Raw genomic sequence first — 11,419 nt, forward strand, 5'->3', positions numbered from 1 at the left:
TTTGGGCAACGGCTCCTCCCGCAAGGGCTCCTCGTGCGACGGGAGCGGGGGGGGGGGGGGCTTCGCGCGAGGGCGCCTCGTGCACCGGGGACAGGGAGGCCTTGTGCGACGGCTCCTCGTGCAACTGCTCCTCGTGCAACGGCTCCTCAGGCAAGGGGAGCAGGGAGACCTCGTGCAACAGCTCCTTGTGCACCAGGATTGGCGGGGGGAGGGGGGGGAGACCTCGTGCAACAGCTCCTCGTGTGATGGGAACAAGGTGGCCTCGTGCAAAGGCTCCTCGTGCACCGGGACAGGGGTGGCCTCATGCATCAGCTCCTCGTGCATCGGGTCCTTGTGCAATGGGGGCGGGGAGGCCTCGTGCACCGACTCCTCGTGCAACGGCTCCTTGTGCACCGGGACTGGGGCGACCTTGTGCACCGGGAGCGGGACGGCCTCGTGCACCGGGACTGGGCTGGCCTCGTGCATTGGCTCCTCGTGCACCAGGATCAAGCCAAGCCCTCGTGCACCGGCTCATCATGCAGCGAGACTCGGCGGCGGCGGGGGGGGGCCCCCTCGTGCATCGGGATCACGGTGGCCTCGTGCAACGGGGTCAGGGCGGCCTCGTGCAACAGCTTCACGTGCTCCAGGACCGGGCATCCCTCGTGCAGCACCTCCTCGTGCACCAGGACCGGAGCTCCCCGTGCATCACCTCCCCATGCACCAGGACCAGGCCAGCCCCCCCCCCTCCGCCGACCCTCTCCCCCCCACCTCCTCGTGCATCACCCTCCTTGCACCAGGACCGGACCTCCCCTCGTTGCATCAGCTCCTCGTGCATCACCACCCCTCGTGCATCAGCCTCCTTGCACACCAGGCCCGGACCTTCCCCTCGTGCATCACGTCACCACGCACCGGGCAGCCCTCGTGCATCGCCTCCTCGTGCACCGGGACCGGACCTCCCTCGTGCATCACCTCCCTCGTGCATCACGTTTTCCTCCCCCGCCGCCCGTGTGCGCAAGCCTCCTCGTGCACCGGGACCGGACCTTCCTCGTGCATCACCTCCCTCGTGCACCAGCCTCTTTTGTGCACCAGGCCCCGGGGCAGCCCTCGTGCAACGCCTCCCCGTGCACCAGGACCGGAGCTCCCCGTGCGACACCTCCCCGTGCAACAGCATCCGCCCCCCGTGCACCATGCCGGGGTGTCCCCCCCCCCCTTTTTTTTTTTGTCCCCTCTCTCTTCTCTTCGTGCATCGTCTCTCGTGCATCGCACCCACCCCGTGCACCAGGAGCCGCAGGACCCCCCCCCCCCCCACCCCGTGCGTCCAGCTCCGCCGTGCAGCAGCCTCGCCGGGCACCGCGACCGGGGTGTCACCGTGCACCGGGACCGGGGTGCACGGGGGGGGTGGCGTGGTGTCCTCGTGCACCAGGATGGGGGCATCCCCGTGCACCACCAGCCTCACGCACCGCGACCGGGGCGTCTCCGTTCACCATCGGCCTCCTGCAACGGCATCAGGGTGTCCCCGTGCGCCAGGACTGGGGTGTCCCCGTGCGATGGCATCGGGGTGTCCCCGTGCACCACCATCCTCGTGCGACAGCATTGGGGGGGGGGGGTCCCCGCGCGCCACCGGCCTCGTGCGACGGCGCCAGGGTGTCCTCGTGCACCAGCATCCTCGTGCGACAGCACCGGGGGGGTCCCCACGCACCACCATCCTTGTGCAGTGGCACCGGGGGGGGGGATCCCCATGCACCACCATCCTCGTGCGACAGCATTGGGGGGGGGTCCCCGTGCACCACCATCTTCGTGCGACAGCACCGGGATGTCCCCGTGCGACGTCACCGGGGGGGTCCCCACGCACCACCATCCTCGTGCGACGGCACGGGGGTGTCCCCGTGCGACACCACCGGGGGGGGGGGGGGGGGTCCCCGTGCACCGGGACTGGGGTGTCCCATCCCCCCTCCCTCCCCCCCCAGTGCACTGGGACCCCTCAATGCACCGGGACCCCCCCTCAAATGCCCCAGGACCCTCCCAAATGCCCCAAGACCCCCCTCAAATGCCCCGAGACCCCGCCCAAGTGCCCCAGGACCCCCCCCCCCAAATACACCAGGACCCCCCCCTCCATCCACCGGGACACCCCCCCCCCCCCCCCATCCACCGGGCCCCTTCAACGCACCGGGACCACCCCCCTCCCCCGCTTCACCGGCCCCCTCCCCTCGTTCAGCGGCCCCCGGTGCCCTCCCCCCGTGCCCCCCCCCGTCCCCGGTGCCCCGGCCCGGGCCCGCCGCAGCCCCGACAATCCGCCGCCCGCGGGCGGCCCCATGGCGGGTCTGGGCTGGCTCCAACCCCCGCCGGGGCCGCCGCTGCCCGCGGAGCCTTTAATAAACTCGGATCGGTCTTGTAGCCCCGCCTACTGGGGGCGGGGCGGGGGGAGGAGACTGGGGAGGGGGCGCGGCGAGGGTTGAGTCGGGTTGGGGGGGAAGCGGGAGGGGGCGGGGCTGGGGGGGCGTGGGAGGGGCTTTGGAGGGGAGGGGGAGTGGTTGGCGGGGGGGTTAGGGAAGGGGAAGGGGAGGGGGGCTGGCTGGGGTGGGAGGGGCTTTGGAGGGGAGGGGGCGTGGTTTGCTGGGGTTTAGTAAAGGGAAGGTGTGGGAGGAGGCGGGGCTGAGAGGGGGTGTGGGAGGGCCTTAGAGGGGAGGGGCGTGGTTTGCTGGGGTTTAGTAAAGGGAAGGTGTGGGAGGAGGCGGGGCTGAGAGGGGTGTGGGAGGGCCTTAGAGGGGAGGGGCGTGGTTTGCCGGCGTAGGGAAGGGGAGGGGGCGGGGCTGGCTGGGGTGGGAGGGGTTGGGGGCGTGGTTTGCTGGGGTTTAGTAAAGGGAAGGTGTGGGAGGAGGTGGGGCTGAGTGGGGGCGTGGGGGAACTTTAAAGGGGAGGGGCGTGGTTTGCGGGGGGTTAGGGAAGGGGAGGGGGCGGGGCTGGCTAGGGGTGCGAGGGGCTTTAGGGGAGGGCGTGGTTTGCTGGATTTAGTAAAGGGAAGGTGTGGGAGGAGGCGGGGCTGAGTGGGGCGTGGGAGGGGCTTAAGAGGAGGGGTGTGTGGTTTGCCGGGGTTTAGTAAAGGTGTGGGAGGGGACGGGGCTGCCTGGGAGGTGGGAGGGGCTTTAGGGGGAGGGGTGTGGCTTGCCGGGGTTTAGTTACGGCGAGGGATGGGGCGGGGACTCGCCGGGGTTGGGCGGGTATTGAGAAAGGGAAGGGCTTGGAGGGGGAGGGGCATGGGGGCGGGGATTGCGGGGGTCGGAGAAGGCGGGGCGTAGGAGGGGGTGGGGCTTCCCGGGATTAGGGTGGGCTCGGGAGGGGGCGCGGGTGGGGGGCCCCCCCCTCTGCGCGGGGTGGGCGTGGCTTGGGAGTGGGCGTGGCTTCTCGCGGCAGGGAGGGGGCGGGGTTGCAGCGGGCGGGGCTTGGGAGGGAGGGGAGAGAGAAGCTTCGCGGAGGGGGCGGGGCCTCCCCGGGGCACGCCACCGCTCCGCCCGCAGGAGGGGGCGGGACTTCCCCGGGGTACGTCACCGCTCGGAGGCGCCGGCGGCCGGGGGTGAGCGCGGGGCGCGCGGTCACGTGACTGGACCGGGGTGGGGGTGGGGCGGTCCCGGTGGGTCCCGGTGCCGCGGCCGTGGGGGGGGATGGGGCGACCCGGGGGGGGGGGGGGGCAGGAGCGAGGGGGCGGGGCGGCCCCAGGGGTATAGGTGCCCCCCCCCCCGGGGCAAGGGGGGCACCCCATGGGGCACCCAAGGGGGGGATGGGCCACCCCGTGGGGCAACAGGGTACCTGAGGGGGCAACTGGGCACCCAAGGGGGGCTACAAGACACCCTGGGGGGGCAACAGGGTGGCCGAGGGGGCAACCGGGCACCCAAGTGGGCAACTGGGCACCCCGTGGGGCAGTAGAACATTTAAGGGGCAACAAGACACCCTGGGGGGGCAACAGGGTGGCTGAGGGGGCAACCGGGCACCCAAGCGGGCAACAGGGCACCCCATGGGGCAACAAGACACCCTGGGGGGGCAACAAGACACCCTGGGGGGGCAACAGGGTGGCCGAGGGGGCAACCGGGCACCCAAGTGGGCAACTGGGCACCCCATGGGGCAACAGGGCGCTCCATGGGGCAGCAAGACATGCCGTGGGGCAACAGGGTGGCCGAGGGGGCAAGCGGGCACCCAAGCGGGCAACCGGGCACCCCGTGGGGCAGTAGAACATTTAAAGGGCAACAGGGCACCCTGTGGGGCAACAGGGCACCCCGTGGGGCAACAGAGAACCCCGTGGGGCAACAAGACACCCTGGGGGGCAACAGGGTGCCTGAGAGGGCAACTGGGCACCCAAGTGGGCAACTGGGCACTTCATGGGGCAGTAGAACAGTTCATGGGGCAAGAGGATGCCCAACGGGGCAACAAGGCACCCCATGGGTCAGTAGAACGTTCAAGGGGCAACAGGGCACCCTGTGGGGCAACAGGGCACTCTGTGGGGCAACAGGACACCCCATGGGGCAACAAGACACCCTGGGGGGGCAACAGGGTGCCTGAGAGAGGGCAACCGGGCACCCAAGTGGGCAACCGGGCACCCCATGGGGCAGCAGAACAGTTCAATGGGAAACAGGGCACCCAAGTGGGCAACTGGGCACCCAAGGGGGCCACAGGGCACCCCACGGAGCAGTAGAACAGTTCATGGGTCAACAGAGTGCCCAAGGGGGCAACAGGGCACCCAAGGGGGTCCTAAACCACCCCATGGGTCAGTAGAACGTTCATTGGGCAACAGGGCGCCCCATGGGGCAACAGGGCACCCCATGGGGCAGTAGAACAGTTCATGAGACAACAAGGCACCTCACGGGGCAACAAGACACCCTGGGGGGCAACGGGGTGCCTGAGGGGGCAACAGGGCACCCAAGGGGGCCACAGGGCACCCCATGGGGCAGTAGAACAGTTCATGGGTCAACAGGACACCCGAGTGGGCAACTGGGCACCCAAGGGGGCCACAGGGCACCCCACGGGGCAGTAGAACAGTTCATGGGGCAACAGAGCACCCAAGGGGGCAACCAGGTGCCCCCTGCCCCGTGTGACAGACCTGTCTCCACAGGCTCGTCACGGGGAAGATGGCGGCGGAGGGGGGCCGGGTGCAGATCTCCTTTCCCCAGCACGCGGCGGCGTTGCTGGACTCCCTCAATCGCCTGCGGCTGGAGGGGAAGTTCTGCGACGTGGCCGTCCACGTGGGAGGCCGGATCTTCCCAGCCCACAAGAGCGTCTTGGCTGCCGCATCCCCTTTCTTCCACGACAAGCTGCTTCTACAGGATGGGGGGCGCCTGCTGCTGCCCCCCGCCATCGATCCTGACGCCTTCGAGGGTCTCCTGCACCTCATCTACTCGGGGCGCTTGACGTTGCTGTTGGAGGCCCTGCCCGGTCACCTCTTGGTGGCCAGCGGTCTCCAGATGTGGCACGTGGTAGATCAGTGCTCGGAGATCCTGAGGGAGTTGGAGGGTGGGGCGTGCCGGTGGGCTGGGCGGGGCAGCGAGGCGACGTCGTCATCGTTGTCAAGCGGCCGCGGCGGTGAGGCTTCGTCGTCATGGACCGCCCGCGGTGGAGATGGGTCTTCATGTATCACCCGTGGTGGAGATGGGTCTTCATGTATCACCCATGGTGGAGATGGGTCTTCATCATCATCCTGGACCACCCGTGGTGGAGATGGGTCTCTGTGTACCACCCATGGCGGAGATGGAGCATCATCGTGGACCAGCTGTGGTGACGGGTCTTCGTGTACCACCCACGGTGGAGACGGAGGATCATCGTGGACCACCCGTGGTGGAGATGGGTCATCGTGTCCCACCCGCGGTGGTGACGGAGCGTCATCATGGCCCACCCGTGGTGGCGATGGGTCTTCATCGTCCTCGTGGACCATGCGTAGCGGCGACGGCTCATCGTGTCCCACCCGCGGTGGTGATGGAACATCCTCGTGGTCCACCCGTGGTGGTGACGGATCTTCATCGTCATCATGGCCCGTGCGTGGGTGGCGATGGCTCTTCATGGGCCACCCGTGGCGGTGACGCGGCGACGCCATCTTTCACCAAGGAGGGGGGCGAGGAGGTTCTCAAAATCCGTGTGGCCGCTGACGTGGCGCCAGCGGCGACGTCGTCCCTGAGCTCCCTCCTGAAGGATGCCGGCGAGGAGGTCCTCAAGATCTGCGTGGAGGAGGAGGAGGAAGAAGAAGAAGAGGAGGAGGAAGAGGGCGGCCACCGCCGCCGCCGCCGCCGCCCCACCGATGCCCTCCAGATCGTGCTGGAGGAGGAGGAGGAGGAAGACGGGGCACCTGGAGATACCCACGAGCCCCCCAAGATCTTCTACATCAAGCAGGAGGTGGGCGACACCGGCGCCGTTGAGGACCTCCTGCCAGCGACCGAGCTGGTGGGCGGTTTTGCGCCGGCGGAGGTGAGCTACGTCATCCCGGCGGGCGGCGGCGGGACGACGGTGACAACCGGCGGCACGATGGTGACAACCGGAGGAGCGGCCGTCTTCCCGCAACCGTCTTGGAAACCGGTGGACCTTCACGGGAACGAGATCCTGGGCCGAGGTCAAGCCCTTCATGCTCCGGTGAAGCTGGGAGCGGCTCCCGACGGCAAACGTTTCGGTTGCTTGTGCGGTAAACGGTTCGCCGTCAAACCCAAGCGGGATCGGCACATCATGTTGACCTTCAGCCTGCGTCCCTTCGCCTGCGCCGCCTGTCACAAGCGTTTCAAGTTGAAGCATCACTTGACGGAGCACATGAAGACCCACGACGGAGCCGGGCGAGCCTGCGAGCGCTGCGGCCGGCGCTTCCGCCTACGGAGCGGTTTGGCCAAACATCGGCCGCTCTGCCAGGGGGCTCGGTGGGGAGGGGGGTGCTGGGCCTGCGAGTGAGGGGGGGGGGGGGAAGGGGGTGGGGAATGGTTTAGGGTCTGGCGCAGTTCAGGCACTGGTCCCAGTTCAGGCTCTGGTCCCAGTTCAGGCTCTGGTCCCAGTTTAGGGCTCTCGTCCCAGTTCAGACTCTGGTCCCAGTTTAGGGCTCTCGTCCCAGTTCAGGGCTCACATCCCAGTTCAGGGCTCTCATCCCAGTTCAGGCTCTTGTCCCAGTTTAGGGCTCTCATCCCAGTTTAGGGCTCTCGTCCCAGTTTAGGGCTCTCATCCCAGTTCGAGTTCTGGTCCCAGTTCAGGCACTGGTCCCAGTTTAGGGCTCTGGTCCCAGTTCAGGCTCTTGTCCCAGTTCAGGCTCTTGTCCCAGTTCAGGCTCTGGTCCCAGTTTAGGGCTCTCGTTCCAGTTTAGGGCTCTTGTCCCAGTTCAGGCTCTGGTCCCAGTTTAGGGCTCTCGTCCCAGTTCAGGCTCTGGTCCCAGTTTAGGGCTCTCATCCCAGTTTAGGGCTCTTGTCCCAGTTCAGGCTCTGGTCCCAGTTTAGGGCTCTGGTCCTAGTTCAGGCTCTGGTCCCAGTTCAGGCTCTTGTCCCAGTTCAGGCTCTGGTCCGAGTTTAGGGCTCTCGTTCCAGTTTAGGGCTCTTGTCCCAGTTCAGGCTCTGGTCCCAGTTTAGGGCTCTTGTCCCAGTTCAGGCTCTTGTCCCAGTTCAGGGCTCTCGTCTCAGTTTAGGGCTCTCATCCCAGTTTGAGTTCTGGTCCAGTTCAAGGCTCTGCTCCCAGTTCAGGCTCATGCCAGTTCGAGTTCTGGTCCCAGTTCAAGCTCTGGTCCCCGTGCAGGGCTTTGGTCCCAGTTTAGGGCTCTGGTCCCAGTTTAGGGTTCTCGTCCCAGTTTAGGGCTCTCATCCCAGTTCAGGCTCTGGTCCCAGTTTAGGGCTCTCATTCCAGTTCAGGGCACTCATCCCAGTTCAGGCTCTGGTCCCAGTTTAGGGCTCTCGTCCCAGTTTAGGGCTCTTGTCCCAGTTCAGGCTCTGGTCCCAGTTTAGGGCTCTGGTCCCAGTTCAGGCTCTGGTCCCAGTTTAGGGCTCTCGTCCCAGTTTAGGGCTCTCATCCCAGTTCAAGTTCTGGTCCAGTTCAAGGCTCTGCTCCCAGTTCAGGCTCATGCCAGTTCGAGTTCTGGTCCCAGTTCAAGCTCTGGTCCCCATGCAGGGCTTTGGTCCCAGTTTAGGGCTCTGGTCCCAGTGCAGGGCTCTCATCCCAGTTTAGGGCTCTCATCCCAGTTCAGGCTCTGGTCCCAGTTTAGGGCTCTGGTCCCAGTTCAGGCTCATCCCAGTTCAGGCTCTGGTCCCAGTTTAGGGCTCTTGTCCCAGTTTAGGGCTCTTGTCCCAGTTCAGGCTCTGGTCCCAGTTTAGGGCTCTGGTCCCAGTTCAGGGCTCTCGTCTCAGTTTAGGGCTCTCATCCCAGTTCGAGTTCTGGTCCAGTTCAAGGCTCTGCTCCCAGTTCAGGCTCATGCCAGTTCGAGTTCTGGTCCCAGTTCAAGCTCTGGTCCCCGTGCAGGGCTTTGGTCCCAGTTGAGGGCTCTGGTCCCAGTGCAGGGCTCTCATCCCAGTTTAGGGCTCTCATCCCAGTTCAGGCTCTGGTCCCAGTTTAGGGCTCTCATTCCAGTTCAGGGCGCTCATCCCAGTTCAGGCTCTGGTCCCAGTTTAGGGCTCTTGTCCCAGTTTAGGGCTCTGGTCCCAGTTCACGCTCTGGTCCCAGTTCAGGCTCTCATCCCAGTTTAGGGCTCTGGTCCCAGTTCACGCTCTGGTCCCAGTTCAGGCTCTCATCCCAGTTTAGGGCTCTCGTCCCAGTTCAGGGCTCTCGTCCCAGTTCAGGGCTCTGGTCCCAGTTTAGGGCCCTGGTCCCAGTTCAGGCTCTCATACCAGTTTAGGGCTCTGGTCCCAGTTCAGGCTCTGGTCCCAGTTCAGGCTCTCATCCCAGTTTAGGGCTCTCGTCCCAGTTCAGGGCTCTGGTCCCAGTTTAGGGCCCTGGTTCCAGTTCAAGCTCTGGTCCCAGTTTGGGGCTGTCATCCCAGATCAAGCTCTGGTCCCAGTTTGGGGCTGTCGTCCCAGTTTAGGGCTCTCATCCCAGTTCAGGGCTCTCATCCCAGTTTAGGCTCTGGTCCCAGTTCAGGGCTCTCGTTCCAGTTTGAGTTCTGGTCCCAGTTTGAGCACTGGTCCCAGTTCAGGGCTCTTGTCCCAGTTCAGGCTCTCATCCCAGTTTAGGGCTCTCGTCCCAGTTCAGGGCCCTGGTCCCAGTTTAGGGCCCTGGTCCCAGTTTACGCTCTGGTCCCAGTTCAGGCTCTCATCCCAGTTTAGGACTCTGGTCCCAGTTCACGCTCTGGTCCCAGTTCAGGCTCTCATCCCAGTTTAGGGCTCTTGTCCCAGTTCAGGGCTCTGGTCCCAGTTTAGGGCCCTGGTTCCAGTTCAAGCTCTGGTCCCGGTTCAAGCTCGGGTCCCAGTTTAGGGTTCTCGTCCCAGTTTAGGGCTCTTGTCCCAGTTCAGGGGTCTCGTCCCAGTTCAGGCTCTGGTCCCAGTTTAGGGCTCTCATCCCAGATCAAGCTCTGGTCCCAGTTTGGGGCTGTCGTCCCAGTTTAGGCTCTGGTCCCAGTTCAGGGCTCTTGTCCCAGTTCAGGCTCTCATCCCAGTTTAGGGCTCTCGTCCCAGTTCAGGGCTCTGGTCCCAGTTTAGGGCCCTGGTCCCAGTTTAGGGCCCTGGTCCCAGTTCACGCTCTGGTCCCAGTTTAGGGTTCTCGTCCCAGTTCAGGCTCTGGTCCCAGTTTAGGGCTCTCATCCCAGATCAAGCTCTGGTCCCAGTTTGGGGCTGTCGTCCCAGTTTAGGGCTCTCATCCCAGTTCAGGGCTCTCATCCCAGTTTAGGCTCTGGTCCCAGTTCAGGGCTCTCGTTCCAGTTTGAGTTCTGGTCCCAGTTCGAGCACTGGTCCCAGTTCAGGGCTCTGGTCCCAGTTTAGGGCCCTGGTTCCAGTTCAAGCTCTGGTCCCGGTTTGAGCTCTGGTCCCAGTTTAGGGCTCTCATTCCAGTTCAGGCTGTACTGGTTCAAGCCCTGTACTGGTTTGGGGCCAGCTCCCAGTTCAGGCCCTGTACTGGTCTGTGGCCAGCTCGCAGTTCAGGTCCTGTACTGGTTTGGGGCCAGCTCCCAGTTTGGGGCCAGTTCCCAGTTCAGGTCCGGTACTGGTTTGGGGCCAGCTCCCAGTTCAGGTCCTGTACTGGTCTGGGGCCAGCTCCCAGTTTGGGGCCAGTTCCCAGTTCAGGTCCTGTACTGGTTTGGGTTCTGGTCCCAGTTCAGGCCCTGTACTGGTCTGTGGCCAGCTCGCAGTTCAGGTCCTGTACTGGTTTGGGGCCAGTTCCCAGTTCAGGTCCTGTACTGGTTTGGGGCCAGCTCCCAGTTTGGGGCCAGTTCCCAGTTCAGGCCCGGTACTGGTTTGGGGCCAGCTCCCAGTTGAGGTCTGGTACTGGTTTGGGGCCAGCTCCCAGTTCAGGTCCGGTACTGGTTTGGGGCCAGTTCCCAGTTCAGGCCCTGTACTGGTTTGGGGCCAGCTCCCAGTTCAGGTCCTGTACTGGTCTGGGGCCAGCTCGCAGTTTAGGCCAGTTCCCAGTTCAGGCCCTGTACTGGTCAGGGGCTAGTTCCCAGTTCATGTCCTGTACTGGTTTGGGCCCAGCTCCCAGTTCAGGTCGTGTACTGGTTTGGGGCCAGCTCTCAGTTAAGGCCAGTTCCCAGTTCATGTCCTGAACTGGTTTGGGCCCAGCTCCCAGTTCAGGTCGTGTACTGGTTTGGGGCCAGCTCCCAGTTAAGGCCAGTTCCCAGTTCATGTCCTGAACTGGTTTGGGCCCAGCTCCCAGTTCAGGTCGTGTACTGGTTTGGGCCCAGCTCCCAGTTAAGGCCAGCTCCCAGTTCAGGTCCTGTACTGGTTTGGGCCCAGCTCCCAGTTCAGGCCAGCTCCCAGTTCATGTCCTGTACTGGTTTGGGGCCAGCTCTCAGTTCAGGTCCTGTATGGTCTGTGGCCAGCTCATAGTTAAGGCCAGTTCCCAGTTCATGTCCTGAACTGGTTTGGGCCCAGCTCCCAGTTCAGGTCGTGTACTGGTTTGGGGCCAGCTCCCAGTTAAGGCCAGTTCCCAGTTCATGTCCTGAACTGGTTTGGGCCCAGCTCCCAGTTCAGGTCCTGTACTGGTCTGGGCCCAGCTCCCAGTTAAGGCCAGCTCCCAGTTCAGGTCCTGTACTGGTTTGGGCCCAGCTCCCATTTAAGGACGCCCTCAGCTCAGGTTCCGATCCCAGCCCTCGTCTTACTTCCGCTTCCTCACCCGCCAATCAGCGCCCGCAGAGCGGGAGCGCGGTAGCCAATGGCGGTGCGCGGAGTGGGAGGGGCCTTGCCACAGCGGCCGCACTGCGGACCGGCCGGGTTGCCATGGCAACGGGTGGCCATGGCAACGGGTGGCCATGGCAACGGGAACGGGCGCTCCCGGGTCCCTCTGCCCGCCCGCAGCCACG

General features: G+C 65.0%; 1 protein-coding gene across 1 annotated transcript; it reads left to right on the plus strand.

Annotated features, from left to right (window-relative positions):
* Positions 1-3,515: 3,515 nt before the first annotated feature.
* ZBTB9 (zinc finger and BTB domain containing 9) lies at positions 3,516-6,906 on the plus strand. Its single transcript, XM_052775016.1, is given in 3 exon segments — positions 3,516-3,550; positions 5,081-5,873; positions 5,875-6,906. Coding segments are annotated over 2 exon segments (1,794 nt in total). The 5' UTR covers positions 3,516-3,550; positions 5,081-5,096; the 3' UTR covers positions 6,892-6,906.
* The last annotated feature ends 4,513 nt before the right edge of the window (positions 6,907-11,419 follow it).

This window comes from Harpia harpyja, chromosome 25, assembly GCF_026419915.1.
Source record: "Harpia harpyja isolate bHarHar1 chromosome 25, bHarHar1 primary haplotype, whole genome shotgun sequence".
Lineage (NCBI taxonomy): Eukaryota > Metazoa > Chordata > Aves > Accipitriformes > Accipitridae > Harpia > Harpia harpyja.